The 21,972-nt window shown below is 42.6% G+C and overlaps 1 protein-coding gene and 1 long non-coding RNA gene across 3 annotated transcripts in view; one reads left to right on the top strand and one right to left on the bottom strand.

Annotated features, from left to right (window-relative positions):
• Positions 1-18,014, top strand: part of LOC142663169 (uncharacterized) — a 100,079-nt gene extending 82,065 nt beyond the window's left edge. The window contains exon 3 of the long non-coding RNA XR_012851050.1: positions 17,633-18,014. This is a non-coding gene — a long non-coding RNA (uncharacterized LOC142663169). The remainder of the gene's footprint in view (positions 1-17,632) is intronic.
• DNAJB12 (DnaJ heat shock protein family (Hsp40) member B12) overlaps positions 1-21,972 on the bottom strand; it is a 61,804-nt gene that overhangs the window by 15,559 nt on the left and 24,273 nt on the right. For both annotated transcript variants that reach the window (XM_075841553.1, XM_075841551.1), the window contains exons 2-3: positions 14,863-15,016; positions 11,461-11,606 (exon numbers count right to left, since the gene is read on the bottom strand). In XM_075841553.1, coding sequence (XP_075697668.1) covers positions 11,461-11,606; positions 14,863-15,016 — 300 coding nt within the window. The remainder of the gene's footprint in view (positions 1-11,460; positions 11,607-14,862; positions 15,017-21,972) is intronic.

Genomic DNA, 21,972 nt, shown 5'->3' with positions numbered 1-21,972 from the left:
CTACTATGATGTTGTAAAAACGCCATGGGCCCAAAAATTTATGTTATAAGAAAAATAAAAAGGCACTTAAAAAAAGGCCTTGTTTGTAGAGCGTTTTACATTTCCCCATTGGCTTCAAGATAACATCTGGCAGCAGCATTTGCTTGAAAACTGGGGTGTGAATCCACCCTTAAGGCTTCGTTCACATCTGCGTTGGGGTCCCGTTCTGGCTTTCCGTCAACTTAATAGACTACGCTATTGCGTCCGGTGCACAACAGACACAAACTGTAACCATGGGCACCGGATCCGTCACCATTGAAATAAGCGGTGATGGGTTGGTGTCTGTTCAGGGACCCGTTCTGACCGAAAGCTCCGACGGAACGTCACAACGGGACCCCAATGCGGATGTGAACGAGGCCTAATACAAGCACGAGGAACATTATGTGCCGGCTTCTGGTCTGTACCCTCCGAGTCACCAATTTATGACATGAACCTGAAACAGCTTTGGGCAGGTTTTTTTAAATTCTATAAAGTAGTGTCCCCCGGCGATAAACTGTTAACAGGGTGTACTGCTAGTTGTCCAGCAATCAGCTCTAATTGGGGTGGGAGAGATATTAAACTTCCTGTGTGTAAACAGAACTATTAAAAATAGACTCAACATAATGATCAGGGGGTTAACCATCATCTAAGGCCTCATGCACACGACCATAATTTTTCCCACCCGTAAATACTGGCGTAAATACGGGTCCGGTGTCACACGTATTCGACCCGTTTTGCACCAGTATTTACGAACCCGTGCCCGTAAATATGGGTCCGGTGTCACCCGTATTCCACCCGGATTTACGGGCACGTTTTTGGCGGCAAAATAGCACTGCACTAAATCGGCAGCCCTTCTCTCTATCAGTGCAGGATAGAGAGAAGGGACAGCCCTTTCTGTAATAAAAGTTAAAGAAATTCATACTTACCGGCCGTTGTCTTGGTGACGCGTCCCTCTCTTCACATCCAGCCCGACATCCCTGGATGACGCGGCAGTCCATGTGACCGCTGCAGCCTGTGATTGACCTGTGATTGGCTGCAGCGGTCACATGGCCTGAAACGTCATCCAGGACGTCGGGCCGGATGTCGAGAGGGACGCGTCACCAAGGCAACGGGGGGGGGAGACCGGACTGGAGGAAGCAGGAAGTTCTCGGTAAGTATGAACGTCTTTTTATTTTTTACAGGTTTATTCTGATCGGTAGTCACTGTCCAGGGTGCTGAAAGAGTTACTGCCGATCAGTTAACTTTCAGCTCCCTGGACAGTGACTATTTACTGACGTCGCTTAGCAACGCTGCCGTAATGACGGGTGCACACATGTAGCCACCCGTTATTACGAGAGCTCCATAGACTTCTATGGACTGTCCGTGCCGTTATTACGGCCTGAAATAGGACATGTTCTATCTTTTTCAACGGCACGGGCACCTTCCCGTGAGAAAACGGGAAGGCACCCGTCGCCAATAGAAGTCTATGAGCCCGTTATTACGGGTCGTAGTTACGACCCGTAATAACGGGAGTTTTTACGGTCGTGTGCATGAGGCCTAAAACCTCTTCCAACAATTCATTACGATTGCAGGCAATTACCATTTTTCACTAACATTCAGAAATATAATCATTTTTTATATCTTCCAATCCCGTAATAACGGGAGTTTTTACGGTCGTGTGCATGAGGCCTTACACGGAGGACATTCAAGTGAAGTTGTGCATGTGCGGTCACCTGCGACGTCAACGATAACTACAATTCCAGCCATTTAACCCTTTAAAAGGAAATGTATCGCCTACATATTTATTTTTCCGAATCTGTTTTTTGTTTGTTTTTTGGACTATTTTCTGTACAGGATTATGGGGGCTTAGGAGTCCAGTGGGTGGTCCTAATCACTGATTGACAGTCTTGCCGTGTATGAGGGTGAATACAGATAACTGTCAATCACTGTGTAGGATTGCCCACTAGAATGAGCAGGTTATACTGAATCTATTGCTACAAAAATATATAAAATCAATCTGCTCAGCTCCACCTGATCTATAACATACCGCCCGCAGATTTGTCTGCATTTTCAATGTGACAGGTTCCCTTTAAGGAGTTAACTTTTTTTTAAATGGAATAATTTATGTTTTGCGTGATCTGACAGAAATTTTATATTATATCAATGGAACAACCCCAAGAAATGCTACTGTACATGTACCTCAACCCCTTCACCACTGCTATACGGCTGTATACGTTCAGCCTGGAACAGGTTTGATGAGTGCAGCGCTGCACGCTCATAGCGCCACACACAACCACCTGTAGGTAGAACAAAAACCCTCTGTAGTTAGTGCCACCTTGGCTCCCTCTAGGATCGGAATCCCCGGCCAGCGCTCTGGGAGGAATCCCCTCCTAGAGGGAGCCCCTGCCATCTCTTCATCCCCACCGTAGATAGCACCACCCAGACTCCCTCTAGAAGCGGAATCTCCAGTGTCAGATCGCTCTGTGGCGGGGATTCCGCTTCTGGAAAAGCCCCTGGCGTCACTACCCATATATGGACAGTGACGTCAGGGCTACTCCTGGAGCGAAATCCCCGCTCTGGCAGGGGATTCCGCTTTTAGAGTTAACCCCTGACGTCACTGTCCATATATGAACAGACATCAGGGGCAACCTATAAGAGTGGAATCCCCGGCCAGAGGGATTCCGCTCCTACAGGGCGCTACAGTGGTGCGATCTACAGGAATGAGGTGCCATTTACGGGGGGCGGTAGCGCTGTCTGCAGTGGCACTATCTACAGTGGGGTGCGGCACTGTGGAATTATATCGCCACTACCTACAGGGAACACTGTGGCGTTATCTACATGGGCACCATTTACATTGGGCACTGGCACTATATGTGGGCAATGTGGCACTATCTACAGTGGTATTGTGGCACTATCTACATGGGCAATGTGGTGTGTTCAGGTGGCTGGGACAAAAAAAACCCTAACTAATAAAATTCATCAATTTTTTTTAACGTCTATGAAAAACAGATGGCAAATGGCGATTAAAAACGGTCAGACGACCGGGAAATGGATTCAAATTTTGAGACACCTTGATGCAAAACAGCCATGAAAAACTGACAGTTGATCCGTTAACTGGTGTATATATATATATCTCCAAAAAGAAAATTCAGCAGCACTCCAATGATCAAGGTGAAAAAAAGGTGAAATTTATTGAGCCAACATGGCAATGCAACGTTTCCGTCCCACCTTGGGACCTTTCTCAAGCATAGTGATACATACAAGTTCAGTGATTTATATAGTGTGTATACAATCAGTGTCATCAATCTCATTAGAATAATGAGGTTGATATATACATCTCAAAATAACGTGATACAGCAAAGAAAGAGTATCGAAGCGACATCAATCGATACAAATAGTGAAAACAATACGTTGATGTTAAAAACAACATAAAACATACATTTCTCATGCAAGAAAATATAACATTCTTTAAATCGCAATATTCACCAGCTGGGTGAGATTCAGAGACTGCACGACCACTTAACCAATCAGAACGCAGGTATTGTTGTAAGACGTATAACACTTGTCATTCACAGCCAGTATCTGTCCAGCTCCACTGCGCATGCGTCGGATCAGTCCGGACCGGATATGACGTCTCGCTATAGTAACTAGGATACCGATCGTTAGTAAACAAAGTCCTCATAATATTCAATTATATGTGGTCGATCCGTATAACCCGGAAATGACACATCGCTTCAAGAATTTAGACATATCGATCCTCCGAAAAGGCCATTACATACAGTACAGATAGAAAATATGAATTAACTAAAAAGATCTTTTGCTCATCTTGTCTTTACACAGCACCAACAGGGTAAATATACCCAAGTATTATACCTGCATGGGAATAGGCAGTTTACCGCACATCATAATTAGGGTGACAGAAGCTCATTCATAGTAATATATAAATAAACAAGTAGAATCCACACGAGGAAGACGGGATCCCGACCACATTCCGTGGGCGGCGGTCTCCGTCAATCAGGTTCGTGGAAAGAAACGCACACAACATCGTGTACGCGGTCCCAACCATATCACCTATAACCCGTGTAACGGACTCACTATATTTAAAATAATAAACATAAATATAAAAAAGAGGGAAAAGATGTGCCGTAAATATCACCCAGCCATGGGAAAGGAAGAAACTAATAAAAAATCAAATATGCTGAGAAACAGACACATTGAGCAAGAGAACATTTCAACCACCTTTCCATCGCAGATATAGCTAATATTGGTTATCGTAATATCAATAAAGTTGATCTGAAGTGGTCCTGCAGTCCCATGTTTATCTATAATAGAAAAATTATTTTGTTAAAAACATGTCAAAAATTTATGTATCACACATTTTTTCTTTTTAAAGAGGAGAACATCACCAGAAGTCGAGACACAACAGAAGGTAACAGACTCAGGGAGCAATTCTGGCTACATTAAATTCAACGTTAAGACCATTAGGTCGCAAGGTATTCAATTGGAAAATCCATTGAAGTTCACATTTATGTAGTGCCCTATGTCGATCACCACCCTTATAGGATACAGGGATATGGTCAAGGATCATAAATTTTAGATCCTTTTCAGTATGGCCATGATCAGTGAAATGTTTTGCAACAGGTAAGTCACATTTCTTTTTTCTTATTGAGTACCGATGGTTATTCAACCTCGTTTTAAAATCACATGTAGTTTCCCCTACATACAATAAATGGCAGGGGCACCAAAGTACATAAATAACCCAGTCTGTATCACAGGTTACTTACATGATGTTTAATCTTAAATAACTTATGTGTCACAGGATGATCAAAAATATTACCCCTCTGCATAAGATTGCAGTTGATGCATCTATGGCATGGGAAATTTCCTGGTCTTAAAGACTTTAATAACACTTGTGTCCCTTTTAGCTGTTGTACACCAACTCTGGTTCTAACAAGATCATCTACAATCCGTTTTGCTCTCATCATCTGACTTGGATTGTAGATGATCCGAATGATTTAGATACGTCCCTAGACCTCATGATCGCTAGTTTTGCACAAAGGGGATACCCTAAACATTTATTATATACTCACAAAATGAAGATTAAGAGTATTCCGAGGGAAACATTGACTAAACCGTATAAACACATTAAAAGCAAAAGATTACCATTCATATCTACATATGTGTTGAGCGGTAGTGTATCCAGCATTTTGAATAGACATTGGCCTATTATCAAAAATAGCTATAACCATATTTGTGAACTAAACAATCCACCCTTAATGTCTTACCGTAGATCTAAGAATCTGCGGGACAATCTTGTCAGAACCAGAGTTGGTGTACAACAGCTAAAAGGGACACAAGTGTTATTAAAGTCTTTAAGACCAGGAAATTTCCCATGCCATAGATGCATCAACTGCAATCTTATGCAGAGGGGTAATATTTTTGATCATCCTGTGACACATAAGTTATTTAAGATTAAACATCATGTAACCTGTGATACAGACTGGGTTATTTATGTACTTTGGTGCCCCTGCCATTTATTGTATGTAGGGGAAACTACATGTGATTTTAAAACGAGGTTGAATAACCATCGGTACTCAATAAGAAAAAAGAAATGTGACTTACCTGTTGCAAAACATTTCACTGATCATGGCCATACTGAAAAGGATCTAAAATTTATGATCCTTGACCATATCCCTGTATCCTATAAGGGTGGTGATCGACATAGGGCACTACATAAATGTGAACTTCAATGGATTTTCCAATTGAATACCTTGCGACCTAATGGTCTTAACGTTGAATTTAATGTAGCCAGAATTGCTCCCTGAGTCTGTTACCTTCTGTTGTGTCTCGACTTCTGGTGATGTTCTCCTCTTTAAAAAGAAAAAATGTGTGATACATAAATTTTTGACATGTTTTTAACAAAATAATTTTTCTATTATAGATAAACATGGGACTGCAGGACCACTTCAGATCAACTTTATTGATATTACGATAACCAATATTAGCTATATCTGCGATGGAAAGGTGGTTGAAATGTTCTCTTGCTCAATGTGTCTGTTTCTCAGTATATTTGATATTTTATTAGTTTCTTCCTTTCCCATGGCTGGGTGATATTTACGGCACATCTTTTCCCTCTTTTTTATATTTATGTTTATTATTTTAAATATAGTGAGTCCGTTACACGGGTTATAGGTGATATGGTTGGGACCGCGTACACGATGTTGTGTGCGTTTCTTTCCACGAACCTGATTGACGGAGACCGCCGCCCACGGAATGTGGTCGGGATCCCGTCTTCCTCGTGTGGATTCTACTTGTTTATTTATATATTACTATGAATGAGCTTCTGTCACCCTAATTATGATGTGCGGTAAACTGCCTATTCCCATGCAGGTATAATACTTGGGTATATTTACCCTGTTGGTGCTGTGTAAAGACAAGATGAGCAAAAGATCTTTTTAGTTAATTCATATTTTCTATCTGTACTGTATGTAATGGCCTTTTCGGAGGATCGATATGTCTAAATTCTTGAAGCGTTGTGTCATTTCCGGGTTATACGGATCGACCACATATAATTGAATATTATGAGGACTTTGTTTACTAACGATCGGTATCCTAGTTACTATAGCGAGACGTCATATCCGGTCCGGACTGATCCGACGCATGCGCAGTGGAGCTGGACAGATACTGGCTGTGAATGACAAGTGTTATACGTCTTACAACAATACCTGCGTTCTGATTGGTTAAGTGGTCGTGCAGTCTCTGAATCTCACCCAGCTGGTGAATATTGCGATTTAAAGAATGTTATATTTTCTTGCATGAGAAATGTATGTTTTATGTTGTTTTTAACATCAACGTATTGTTTTCACTATTTGTATCGATTGATGTCGCTTCGATACTCTTTCTTTGCTGTATCACGTTATTTTGAGATGTATATATCAACCTCATTATTCTAATGAGATTGATGACACTGATTGTATACACACTATATAAATCACTGAACTTGTATGTATCACTATGCTTGAGAAAGGTCCCAAGGTGGGACGGAAACGTTGCATTGCCATGTTGGCTCAATAAATTTCACCTTTATCATTGGAGTGCTGCTGAATTTTCTTTTTGGATATACGTATGGTCTTTGGATCGGGACTATCAGCTGGCACCCTTCATTACTGGAACCTATATACTGAATTAGAGTGCTGCCGTTTTTTCTACTGGTATATATATATATGTCGTTTTCCATTGGTAGTATTTTGAAGTACATGGGACTTATTTATTAACTTAAAAAAACAACTAATTTTGTCATTGTTTCTTGTGTTTTTTTTGGACGCCGTTCACCTGGCAGTTTTATTAATGTGTTAACCTTATTGTTTGAGTTGTTATGATCATAAAGATACCATATGTGTAGGTGTTATTTTTTTTTTATACTTTTACAAAATAAAACCACATTTTGGGGGGAAAAAAAAGTTTATTTTTTATTTTTACTGTAATAAAAAATTTTTCCCTAAACTTTATTTAACCGATTTACTTTTTTTTTGTCCCACTAGGGGACTTCACCATGCGATCTGGTGATCGCTTATATAATGCTTTGGTATGCCTCTGGCATAGCCTAATAGGCAGTTGCTGAAGGCAGACCCGGGGGCCTTTGTTAGGCCCCCGGTTGCCATGGAAACCCAACGGCGCCCCGCGATTTCTTTGCAGGGGTGCCAATGGGGTGACAGAGGGAGCTCCCTCCATCTTTCAAACACATTAGATACCGCTGCCGCTATTGACAGCAACATGGGTACACACTGGCAGTACCCACCCGATCAGAGCGTCTGATATATCAGTCGCTATGCGGGAACTTACACCTGCTTGCAGACAGATATATCAGTCGCTTGTCGTTAAGGGGTTAAAGAAGTGCATATGAGAAATGGAAAGTTTGACCTGGACACAGGGGTATCAATGACCCTTGGTCATGAAAGGATTAATAAAGTACAATTGAAAAACACACTCTGCCTGCAAAATAAAGCCATACAACTACATCAACTAAAAAAAATGTAAAAGTTACAGCTGTCTGTTTGCGGTTAGGCAAAAATCCACGAGTCTCTTAAAGGGATTCTCCTTTTAACATTGATGGCCTATCCTTATAACATCTGCCGATCAGCACAATGAAGGGGACGAGGCACTTCGTAATTGTGCGGATCAGCGAGGATCCCAGAGATCAGACTCCTAACAATGAAGTTCCCTCTGACCTTAATGGTTTAATAGAAGGGACCCCCCCCATTTAGGAACCTCATCTATTAGCTGTTGTCGAGACCACCTACACATAGTGTCTTTCACGTTTGAGAACCCATCACATCTTTGCGTTACAGGGACAGCCCACTCGTTTAGATGGGAACTATGTAATACTTAGTATCTCTTGTGCTGGCGCTGCAAGAGAAATTGTACACTTGTTGCTGGCTTTACAGATAATTTCTGGGGTTCTAACTACGGCACATCCTTTTATCATTGAGGATTCTTCTAAGAAAAAGGATGTCCAAAGTGCAAACTGCAGCATGTCCCAGTGTTTCTCTATTCTTAAAATTTCCCTTTGAACTACAAAAACTGTGCCAGAAAACCACAAGTAAAAATGTATTATGCAATGTGGTTTTGTACCGCACTTCTTCATAAAGGACATGTCCTAGAACCGCAAAAAAAAAAAAAGAAGCACAAAGCAGCTGTAAAAGTGCTTTACTTAAGGGCCTATTCACATCAGCGTCTCTTTCCGTCTGAGGTTTTCGTCGGAGGAACCCCTCAAAGGAAAGGCAAACGGAAACCTTAGCTTCCGTTTGCATCACCATTGATCTCAATGATGACAGAAATATTGCTTTTGGTTTCCATTTGTCAACATTGTGACAGGGTTCTGTTTTGACAGAATCAATAGCGCACTAGAAACCTCGGACGAAGCCCCTTAACTGAAAGCAACGCTGATGTGAACACAGCCTAACACAAGGTTTGCTAATGCACTAGTGCTGTGGTATCCTGCTACTATAGGCATGTGTGAATGTGGCCGTAGATGTTGTTCTTCAACTTCCCAGTCGGTCCTAGAACAAGAGATCTGCTTTACTACCAGCTAAGCGCTAATCAGATTTACTCTGGACTTTATCCTACGATCATATTTACCAGAAGCTTAGTCTATATGGCAAAACGAAGGATCATGGGGTATGAAACCAGATCCAGCTAAACACTGCCTGGACACGGTTTCATGAGAATAGCTACAGAAAGAAATACAATCTCTACATTGTGGATTTGCCAGAGACTTGTTTTGTATGCTGCTGAAGCGAATGTAAGGCCCCTCTCACACGGTGTTGTGAGCTTTTCATCAGAAGGACTCACGAGGTATACCACCGATGGAAGACCGCAATATATTCAACTGGGATATGACACTCACCCGCAACAGGACTGAGTGCATCACCTTTCTAAATCCTGATCCTGTGACAGGAGCTTCCCCAGGGCCAGAGTCACCAGGTAGAGCATCAGGATTCAGGGTGGGGGAGGTCTCTAAATTCTGATGCAGTGACTTAAAGAGGCTCTGTCACCAGATTTTGCAACCCCTATCTGCTATTGCAGCAGATCGGCGCTGCAATGTAGATTACAGTAACGTTTTTATTTTTAAAAAACGAGCATTTTTGGCCAAGTTATGACCATTTTCGTATTTATGCAAATGAGGCTTGCAAAAGTACAACTGGGCGTGTTGAAAAGTAAAAGTACAACTGGGCGTGTATTATGTGTGTACATCGGGGCGTGTTTACTACTTTTACTAGCTGGGCGTTGTGTATAGAAGTGTCATCCACTTCTCTTCACAACGCCCAGCTTCTGGCAGTGCAGCACTGTGACGTCACTCACAGGTCCTGCATCGTGTCGGCACCAGAGGCTACACTTGATTCTGCAGCAGCATCAGCATTTGCAGGTAAGTAGCTACATCGACCTACCTGCAAACGCCGATGCTGCTGCAGAATCATCTGTAGCCTCTGGTGCCGACACGATGCAGGACCTGTGAGTGACGTCACAGTGCTGCACTGCCAGAAGCTGGGCGTTGTGAAGAGAAGTGGATGACACTTCTATACACAACGCCCAGCTAGTAAAAGTAGTAAACACGCCCCGATGTACGCACATAATACACGCCCAGTTGTACTTTTACTTTTCAACACGCCCAGTTGTACTTTTGCAAGCCTCATTTGCATAAATACGAAAATGGTCATAACTTGGCCAAAAATGCTCGTTTTTTAAAAATAAAAACGTTACTGTAATCTACATTGCAGCACCGATCTGCTGCAATAGCAGATAGGGGTTGCAAAATCTGGTGACAGAGCCTCTTTAAGCTGCGAGGGGGGCGACTGCTGGTAAGAAAAGAGGGGAACCCGCAACAGGGGATGGAAAAGCACCGCTCTGCAGTGACGCTCCAGTGATAGCGGACCCTCTATGGGGGCAGTGACGCCACTGGTGCTGCCAGACGCATATGTTTAACAGAGCCCTCTTATGGATGCCATAAGTGTATACATTTTTTTTTTTACTGAATGCCTCTGGATTGAATTTCTATCTAGCAAACAAGGTATACCCTATGTACACCCCATGATGGAGACCATAGAAGTGCTCTTTTGGCCTCAGTTGATATTGTGGAGCCGTATAGACACGCATAAAGTGTACATCGGGAGCTTTTCTGATGTAGACGTTAAATGTAGGTCAGAAACGTAGAGTGAAAGGAGCCTACACAACCACAACCAAGGACAGAGCATGCTATGGTGAGCAACAAAACAACCCTGGACCAGGCCTATATAATCATTATCTGCAGTCCTATAAAATTAAACTTCTAGTCTCTGTGGTTAGAGGGGTTATCCAGGATTTAAATTACTACTCTTGTTTATGGGCTGTGTCTGGCATTGCAACTCAGCTGCATCTTATCTGCGATACAAAGGGTAAAATCCGCAAGTCCATCTGAACGTGTCCTTAGGCCGAGGCCAGGCGGATATTTTACATATGCTACCTGTGAATTTTACTGCAGCAGATTTCGACCTTTGTATTGCAAGGAGTGAAATACACATTAAAAACATCTGAACTTTCTCCAGCAGAATGGGCACGCTGCGAGTTTGAAAATCTTCAGCATGCCTTTAATGCATGGATTTTTTCTGTCACATAAAGACGGGGCTTTGAAAACCTCCTCAACATGCATTGTACTGTTAACTGGCACGGATATTCGAGGCGGACCCTGCACAGAAAATCTGCAACAATTCAGTCCCATCTGAACTCAACGCAGTGCCGAATCCCTCATACAACAGAAACCGCCTGCGCCTGACGCTAAAATACCTCTTCCTTACACCGTACCCGGTTCTGGAACTTTGATGCAGAGTTCACAACTTACATTACACAACAAAAGACATAATGTGTGAACCCGGCCTTAGAGTATGGTTTTTGCCCCATCTTATCTTAGAGAATAACATGGTGCCCTACCTTTAAATGCTTCAGTCGCGCCTGGAGCATGGTTTTTATCTGGATGAAATTTTAACGCTAACTTTCGGTACGCTTTCTTCAAGTCGTCTTCTGTTGCTTCTCTTGTTACACCCAAAATTTCATAATAATCTTTGCATTGTTTTATCCTATAAGTAATAAATATATTAAGCAATTTACATTGATTAAACATCATTTTACAGCAGTAGAACGTATCAACGGCAGAATAAGCTATTGAATTCTTGTATATTTTATTGTGTTAGAAGCGTTCTAATATACTTGTGTTTTTAATGCCTTGCCATATTCAAGAACTCTGCTTGCGGTCAACAAATGGATACATACTTATTTACAGCCAGAAGCTGAAAGCCTGTACTGGTTATGTTCAACTTAGAAACAGGTTCAGAGCTCTCTCAACATTGGAATATTAGACAGCTCAATTGTGGCAAGAACCATTGTGAATATGATGGTAATGTGATGAGAAAGTGTCCAGAAATCAGCGAGTAGTGAGGGATTCCTGGAATACCATATTGCTACCCTGTTAAAAAAAACAAAAAACATCACAGATCCCTTGTGCCCGATGGACTTCTCCCATCTCCTACTCCATTGGCACAGGAAGAGCGCTACATTCGAGGGGCTGCTAATATGCACGCTCATAAGAGAGATACATGTTGTACTATAGGGGCACTGTGCCTGGCATACGTGCATTGCTGGAGAAGTGACTACGGATACTCAACGAGGTTTTCCCTCTTTGGACATTCATGGCACATCCACAGGATATTCCATAAATGTCCAATAGGTTGTCGCTCCCAGTGGTGAGACCCACATCTATGTCTAGAAAAGGGCTCTCTGACCCCTGTCCTACCTTCTCTTGCTGCTCTCCGGCCACTGACGGACGTAGTGATTGGGAGTACGGAAACGTAGCATGATGAGCTGCGGATATGCAGTCAATGTCCAAGATGGGAAAGACCCTTTAAGTCATTTTATGAAGGAGGCACAGAATGCTGGATAATTCTGTATAGTAGGTATAATGGTAGAGGCTATTCTGTGTGGGGACAGTATGCTGCGAGCACTACAGTATAAACCATTTCAGGGGTCCTTGGCATCACTAGGTCTGGAGGGGCTTAGATTACACTATATCGAAGTTACAAACAGGGTTGGTTTTGCAGGGGTGGTGTTGTGAAGTGTGGCTCCTGAATGGTAGCTGCTGATTATTATTGTGGTGGTACCCACAGAGCAGTCAGCCGGCCTCCCCTGTAATAGACTCTCACCACGATTGCTCCTTTACTGATGAAGTTCGTCTAGGTCTGCCTTATTTTATCATTGTTTTGAGACTGTTCCCTTTAGAAAGTTTAGTTTGCTGAATATAATCCACTTGTTTGCATCATTGTGACTTAGTTACTTTAAAAGGGGGGCTGGCACTACCTTTCAATTTGCACGTCTATGGGTAGTGACAGAGATAGCCAATCGCCGTACTCTGCTATTTCCATTACTCCCATAGACTTTAAATGGAGCAGCAGCAGCGTGCAGGTGTGGCCGATCCATTCAAAGTATAGGAAGAGGACACTGGATTCTTGTGATCTCGGGGGATACATTTATCTGCTATCCCGTGGATAGGTGATAAATGGTTTTTGTGAGTCAACACCTTTAAGCATAATCTTCATTTTTTGGGGGATTTTATGAATTTACATTGACTATTTTACTATTACCTGAAGGCCAGAGTCACACAATGTACTGTGGAAACACGGGCAATCTTTTCAAGATCAAAGCGTTCTATAAACCTACATTTATTTTTATCACAAAATGTTCTTTTCTTTTGTGATGCAGCCACTACCACAGTATCCTCCACCTACACACTGTACTGCACACACAAGTTCGTTATTGTACAAGCCTGCTCTTAACTAGTGAAGGGTTTGTATGCACCAGCTAGAAGACAGCTTAAAGTAGGGATGGGGGACAACTAAAAAAAAACCCAGTAACCAGGTCAACTAAAAAATATATTTCAGAAATTCAGCTATGACCCGGCCCGTTCTTCCTGAACAATATGCATTCAGCAGACCGCTGCTTCCACCTGCTGCCGAATGCTGTAACTGATATCAGTATCCAGCTCTATACGTCTCGACCAGAGGCTGTCACTGACCACTCCTGCCACACGGCGGCTGTCACATTAGGAGATCCTCCCTCATCCATGTCTGTTAGCCGGGATGCCTGACAAAGGGGTTTCCAGTACCCTAACCCACATTGTATACTGAGACAGTTAGGACTTCTGCACACATTAAGTTTTTGCGGAAATTTTCATACTTCATATTTCATTACAGTAGCAGCAAATTGGAGGAAATTGAAACAAATCGTATCCACACGCTGCAAAATCATAAATAAAACAAAGTGCAGAAATTGACCTGCGGTGCGGTTTCTAAATCTGCAGCACTTCTGTTTATGTTGCGAGAAGTATTCAGATTTTTTGCAACTAATTCGTAATGTGTGCAGGGGGGGGGGGGCGTCTAATACAATTAATTAAACGTATATCAAACGGACCATCACGGTGCTCATTAAAGATTCCGCCAAGATGGTGTTTTGTTCTGGAATTGAATTCTAGAGACAATACCTGGTTCGTTGATCTGCAGATACTGGGGAAATGACTGCTGCTACTACAACTGGGGAAAAGGAGGGACCCTGTCCTGTGGGGTGAACATGCTTGGATCTTATACAGGCTTTTGGGAGTAAAAGTGCATACGAAATGTGAAACAACCCTGTTGTGTGAGCCCTGCCTTAGAATAAACCCAGTAAACGAAAAACGGCCATAAAATACGGAGCTGTTTTCAGGGGAAAACGGCCTCTGATTTTCAGTCGCTTTTGACTGCAGTTTTTGGAGCTGATTTTCTATTGAGACTGAAAAACAGCTCCAAAAACAGCTCGACAAGTGACATGCACTTTTTTTTTTTTTTTTTTTTTTACAAACGGCTGCATAAAAAAACGCCCCATGGGAACGAAACGAAGTTTTCCCATTGAAATCAATGAGCAGATGTTTGGAGGTGTTCAGCCTCTGTATTTTTAGATGTTTTTCGGGGTATTTACGGGCCGAAAAACTGCTGAAAATAAGCCGTGTGAACATACCCTTACAGTGTCTACGAGGGGTCTCATTGCTAGCTCCTAGAACCGAGTAAGAGATGTCCAAGCCTGGCTTAGAGAGTTCTGTGCACCTTTTAAATAGATTCTCACATACCATTGAGACATCATCAGATTATATTATCAAGGGGTTCCGTGAACAAAAATCCCCACAGATTACTAGACCAAATGGGCTGTGTATTGGAAATCAATGGGGTTCTAGCTCTCAGTCAGCTTCAGGATACAGATACCCTTCAAAAGATTGAAGTATATTAAGATGACTAATTTGTTAGCTTCAGTTACCTCTTTACGGCACCAAGCTGATCTGGTGTGTAGCCCTTGCCAGATTCCCCACCAGCTGCAGATGGGTTTGGTTCGGCTTCATTTTTCCGGTGACGAGGATTTGGAGGCTCTGTACCGTTAGACTGGCTGTTTTTGGAGAGGGATTCCATGAGCTCTGCATAAGACACAAACATTGAAAACGTAAAGCAAACGCCTGCATTTCTGTATACAATGAATGAATGAGGCCAGCAACAAGCTAACCCACACAAAGCAAGTGGCATTTTGACAGGGTAGATCGGTTATGTTTATGGGGGAGAAAATAGCTGTAAACACATAGAAGGCAAGTTACGTTGGATTTAGGATTGCTTCGTCGGCTTCTTACTTCACCCGGCTTGCATAATAGGGCTCCAGTGATACAAATATATACAATACACTTCACATATTTGGGTAAGGACGTCATACTTCTACTACACAGAAGCTGGGAAGTATTAGGCCCTGAACACACAGAATTTTTTGGCGCGGAAACCGCTTCGCAAAACTAGTCAAAAAACGCCCGAAAAAGGCGGAGGTGGTTTTTTACCGCGAGACGGTTTTTCCACTCTAAAAAGAAGTGACATGACCTATCTTGAGGCAGTTTCCGACTCCAAACCTCCATTTCAATAGGTGGGAGAAGGAAAAAAACGCCTTGACGAGTGTTTTGACACGTTTTTGTCAAACCACTGTGCAAAAAACGCCTGGAGCAGATTTTGCAGGAGGAATTTTCCTCCTGCAAAAAACTCTGTGTGAACTAGCCCCCTCCTAGCATGTGTAGTAACATGCACAGAAAATTTGCTTAAAGGAACAGTGTCACGAAAAAATTTTTTTTTACGTTAGTTTGATTTTTGTGTTTTATTAAAAACTTTTATATTTGTGTGTTTGGGTTTTACTTTTATTTTTTCACTTTTTCTTCCCTATGGGGGCTGCCATTTTTTTCCCATTTCTGTATGTGTCGATTAACGACACATACAGACATGGAATACGGCACATACAGTCCCATAGTGAATGCGAACGGGGCCCGTTCCATCCACTATGGTGTACTCCGTCTGTGTGGGAACGGCGCATGCGCCGCTCCCACACAGTCCAAGTTGAACTGTGCGACGTCCGGCGCCATTTTCCTGTGGACCGGAAGTCGAGGCCGGACAATAAGATTACTACTTCCGGTCGCGGCTTCCGGACTTGTGCACTTGGAGCAGCGGCAGCAGACGGACCGGAGGGAGCGGCGGCGGCTGGAGCAGGTAAGTTATTTCTGTGTATGTACGTGTTTTACTGTGTGTTTACTAGTGTATGTTAACCTACTACACTGTGTGTTAGCTCAAAAAATGGCGACACACAGTGTAGGAGGTTAGACCGTTCAATCCCCTCGTTTCTCCCGACACTAGCCAGGATAAAGGAGGGGGGGATTCTGAGAGCTCACTAGAGCGAGTGAGTTTTCTCAAATTTTGCAGCATAAAGCAATGTGGTTGCTTTACCACATGCAATGCTGCAATTTTGGGAATTGCTCCATCTAGTGACCAGCACTGGGAAATATTATAAATTAGAATATTTCCTGACTCGTGAAAAAAAATAAAATAAATTAGAACAAAGTTTAATCACCTACACACTAATTGTTTAACTAAAAAAAATACATTTTTTTCTAGCGTCACATTCCCTTTAAAAGAAGAATCTAAAAATACAAACATTCATTAAATCTTTAGCAAAAACACCAAAATAAAGTAGTATTAATAACAGGGAGTGACAGATATTCTTTGGTTGTCAAGTCCTCATGCATGTTAATGGGTAATCTAGTATATTCAGCATGGCCAAAAGGTACACACTATTTATAATTGCAGGGAGGTGCGGGTAAATGAGTGCTGGACACTATTGCTGCTTATCACCGTGTAGAACAATAGAGACTCATACATAGAGCCTGTCAAAAAAACAAAACCATGTTTATGTAGGCTCTGTCACCAGATTATAAGTGCCCCATCTCCTACATAATCTGATTGGCGCTGTAATGTAGAGAAGTGGTTTTTATTTTGAAAAACGATCATTTTTGACCAAGTTATGAACAATTTAACAATTTTAGATTTATGCTAATTACTTTCTGAATGTCCAACTGGGCGTTTTTTTAACTTTTGACCAAGTGGCCGTTGTAAAGAGAAGTGTATGACGCTGACCAATCAGTGACCCATCAGCGTCATACACTTCTCCCCATTCATGTCCATCTGTACTCCCCAGCACAGCGTGATCTCGCGAGATCACGCTGTGGTGTCACTTACTCCCACAGTAACTTTACTGAAGTGTCTTGAGCGTGAATAGACATCACCTCCAGCCAGGATGCGATGTCTATTCACACTCCCGACACGTCGGTAAAGTTTCTGTGGGACTTAATCACACAGCACAGCGTGATCTCTGTGCTTGAAAAAGGTCCTATAGCAGGACGGAAATGTTGCAGCTGTTGACTGAATAAATCACATACTTTTTGGAACTATCGGAGTGCTGTGGGATTTCTTTTGTTTATGTGTTATAATCCACGGATCTGGATTACCTGCTTGCACCCATTACCGTGTTGGAATCTGTCGCAGAGTGCTGCTTATCTCTACATATACACACACACATATATATTTATTTATTAGTGGCAACATGTTCTGCAGCACTTTACAATGTTTGTGTTGTTTTCCATTATGGTCTATGAAAGCTAAAAGTCCTTTCCTGATTTTCTATATATTACTAGTAGGATATTTATACTCTTGTCTTCACTCACACTTTCCAGACAGTCAGACCTTCACTGAATTGTAGATTTGAAGAACAGACCATCCCCAAAATCGTGATGAGACCGACTACTTTGCCATATCCAACAACAGATGTTTGAGAGTGGAGAAGACGACAGCCCTCAAATAATGGGTCACCTCATTTATCATGGAGCCGTCATGAAGTGGAGGCATCCATTTACTCGGCTGATCTGTTATTTTTAGAACGCAGCCTATAATTTCACTGGGAGTCATGACTATTAACCCCATAATAGCTTAGTTATAATGCTACAGCTGCTTCTATAGGAAACTAGGGGCCTGAGGATTATTTGTTAGTGCTAAATTGTTGTCCCTGTTTATAGTTCCATTGTTTGCAAAGCAGCAATAAAGTCAAGATGCTTCTGAGGTCGGGGTAAGCACCTACTTATTCAAAGGGGTATTCCGATCTTAGGCCCCATGCACACGACCGTGAAAAACCTCCGTAATTGCGGTTCGCAAAAACGGACCCATTCACTTTCATTGAACGCGGACACCTTTCCGTAGCACTACGGAAGTGTGTCCGTGCCGTGGAAATGTTCCGGGAATTATGGAACATGTCCGTTCTTTTGCATTTTGCGGGCCGTGCTCTCATACTTTGTATGGGAGCACGGCCCGAAAATGCGGCTGTCAGTCGTCGGCCGGCCGTGATTGCGGGCATGGTCGTGTGCATGGGGCCTAAGTCCTCATGCACACAACCGTATTTTTGCACACCCGTAAATACGGGTCCTTGGTCACACGTATTCGACCCGTAATGCGCCAGTATTTACGGACCCGTGCCCGTAAATATAGGACCGGTGTCACCCGTATTTACGGCCACGTTTTTGGCTGCAAAATTGCACTGCACTAATCGGCAACCCCTCCTCTATCAGTGCAGGATAGAGAGAAGGGACAGCCCTTTCAGTAATAAAAGTAAAAGAAACTCATACTTACCCGGCCGTTGTCTTGGTGACGCGTCCCTCTCTTCACATCCAGCCAGACCTCCCTGTGGCAGTCCATGTGACCGCTGCAGCCAGTGATTGGCCTGTGATTGGCTGCAGCGGTCACATGGGCTGTAACATCAGCCAAGGAGGCCGGACTGGAGGAAGAAGCAGGGAGTTCTGGGTAAGTATGTACGTCTTATTTTATTTTTATTTTTTTTACAGCTTTATCTATATTGTGATCGGTAGCCACTGTCTAGGGTGCTGAAACAGTTACTGCCAATCGTTTAACTCTTTCAGCACCCTGGACAGTGACAATTTACTGACGTCGCCTAGCAACGCTCCCACGTAATTACGGGCGCACACACGTAGTCACCCGTAATTACGGGAGCCCCATAGACTATGGGCTGCCCGTGCTGTAATTACGGCCTGAAATAGGACGTTTTATCTTTTTCAACGGCACGGGCACCTTCCCGTAAGCATACAGGGAGGTACCCGTGGCCAATAGAAGTCTATGGGCCCGTAATTACGGGAGTTTTTACGGTCGTGTGCATGGGGCCTAAGAGAGTTATGTTATATGTACAGAATATGCCATAAATGTCTGATATATGCGGGTCTTACCTCTAGGACCCGTGCCTGTCACCGGAATGGGAAGTCATGTGATCAAGTGGGTTTGGCAGGCCTCTCCATTAATCTGCTGACTGGATGCGGCAGTCGGCGGCTACCTCACCAGGCAGACGGGATCGGGTGACCCCCCCCCCCTCCCAGTCTGATGATAGGTGAAGGTCCCAGAGCCGGGACCCGCATCTATCAGACATTTATGGCATATCCCGCGGTACTGCAGGCTGAGCCTAGCAATTATCTCTTATGGAAAAAATAGAATTGGAACTAAACCTTTCCTTGTAGGTATAAATGAGCATCTCATAATTGTCGGCTGCTCTTCACATACACTAACCAGTTATTTCCGACATGGCTTCCTAATCATAATGTGTAAAGCCCATCTATATACTCTATTTTATGATAAATGCGGTAGAAAATGTATTACCGAAAGAACAATACATGACAAAAAAAGGGCATTTAAAAAATACAAATCTGAGGGTACAGCTGTAGCCTTTGTAAAATATAAAGAGCTTAATAAAATCTGTAAAAATGTAATAAAATTAGCAAAAATACAAAATGAAAGGCAGGTGGCCAAGGATAGTAAAACAAATCCTAAAAAATTCTTCAAGCATATAAATGCAAAAAAGCCAAGGTCTGAACATGTAGGACCCCTAGATAATGGTAATGGGGAGTTGATCACAGGGGATCAAGAGAAGGCAGAGTTACTAAATGGGTTCTTTAGCTCTGTATATACAACTGAAGAAAGAGCAGCTGATGTAGCCAGTGCCAGTGCTGTTAATATATCGGCTGATATACTGAATTGGATGAATGTAGAGATGGTCCAAGCTAAATAAAATAAAATAAATGTGCACAAGGCCCCGGGACCAGATGGGTTACACCCTAGAATTCTTAAAGAGCTTAGTTCAGTTATTTCTGTCCCCCTTTTCATAATATTCAGAGAATCTCTAGTGACTGGTATAGTGCCAAGGGACTGGCGCAGCGCAAATGTGGTGCCTATTTTCAAAAAGGGCTCTAGGTCTTCCCCGGGTAATTATAGACCAGTAAGCTTAACATCCATCGTGGGGAAAATGTTTGAGGGGCTATTGAGGGACTATATACAGGATTATGTGACAATAAATAGCATTATAAGTGACAGCCAGCATGGTTTTACTAAGGACAGAAGTTGTCAAACTAACCTAATCTGTTTTTATGAAGAGGTAAGCAGAAGTCTAGACAGAGGGGCCGCTGTGGATTTAGTGTTTTTGGACTTTGCAAAGGCATTTGACACTGTCCCCCATAGACGCCTAATGGGTAAATTACGGACTATAGGTTTAGAAAATATAGTTTGTAATTGGATTGAGAATTGGCTCAAGGACCGTATCCAGAGAGTTGTGGTCAATGATTCCTTCTCTGAATGGTCACCGGTTATAAGTGGTGTACCCCAGGGTTCAGTGCTGGGACCCCTATTATTCAACTTATTTATTAATGATATAGAGGATGGGATTAATAGCACTATTTCTATTTTTGCAGATGACACCAAACTATGTAATATAGTTCAGACTATGGAAGATGTTTGTGAATTGCAGGCAGATTTAAACAAACTAAGTGTTTGGGCGTCCACTTGGCAAATGAAGTTTAATGTAGATAAATGTAAAGTTATGCATCTGGGTACCAACAACCTGCATGCATCATATGTCCTAGGGGGAGCTACACTGGCGGATTCACTTGTTGAGAAGGATCTGGGTGTTCTTGTAAATCATAAACTCAATAACAGCATGCAGTGTCAATCAGCTGCTTCAAAGGCCAGCAGGATATTGTCGTGTATTAAAAGAGGCATGGACTCGCGGGACAGAGATGTAATATTGCCACTTTACAAAGCATTAGTGAGGCCCCATCTAGAATATGCAGTTCAGTTCTGGGCTCCAGTTCATAGAAAGGATGCCCTGGAGTTGGAAAAAATACAAAGAAGAGCAACGAAGCTAATAAGTGGCATGGAGAATTTAAGTTATGAGGAAAGATTGAAAGAATTAAACCTATTTAGCCTTGAAAAAAGACAACTAAGGGGGGACATGATTAACTTATATAAATATATTAATGGCACATACAAAAAATATGGTGATATCCTGTTCCTTGTAAAACCCCCTCAAAAAACAAGGGGGCACTCCCTCCGTCTGGAGAAAAAAAGGTTCAAGCTGCAGAGGCGACAAGGCTTCTTTACAGTGAGAACTGTGAATCTATGGAATAGTCACCGCAGGAGCTGGTCACAGCAGGGACAGTAGATTGCTTTAAAAAAGGGTTAGATAATTTCCTAGAACAAAAAAATATTAGCTCCTATGTGTAGAAATTTTTCCTTCCCTTTTCCCTTCCCTTGGTTGGACTTGATGGACATGTGTCTTTTTTCAGCCGTACTAACTATGTAACTATGTAACACTAGGGCCCCCCCCCCCTGTTCGTGAGGAACAAACAGTATCGCGTTGAGATAAAATAGCAACCACGATGGTGTGGGCCACATGGCAAATTTTGATGTTATGCAAACAATGTTAACCCCCTTTGATAGATGCCGAGTGTTACGCTATTGGCTTAAAGTGTAGCTGAACGTTCAACAAACTTCTGACATGTCATAGTGACATGTCATAAGTTTGTATTGGAGGGGTCTGAGCACGGAGACCCCCACCAATCGCCAGAACGAAGCAGCTGAAGCACTCGTGTGAGCGTTCAGCTGCTTCGTTTCGGCTTTTTCCGGAAATAAATGTATCGGAGTACAGGCTCATAGACTTTCTATTGAGTCCGTACACTGATACATTTAT

Source organism: Rhinoderma darwinii, chromosome 11 (genome assembly GCF_050947455.1).
Source record: "Rhinoderma darwinii isolate aRhiDar2 chromosome 11, aRhiDar2.hap1, whole genome shotgun sequence".
Taxonomy (NCBI): domain Eukaryota; kingdom Metazoa; phylum Chordata; class Amphibia; order Anura; family Rhinodermatidae; genus Rhinoderma; species Rhinoderma darwinii.
Note: the sequence above shows the minus strand (reverse complement) of the source record. Positions and strands in the feature narration are given on the sequence as shown.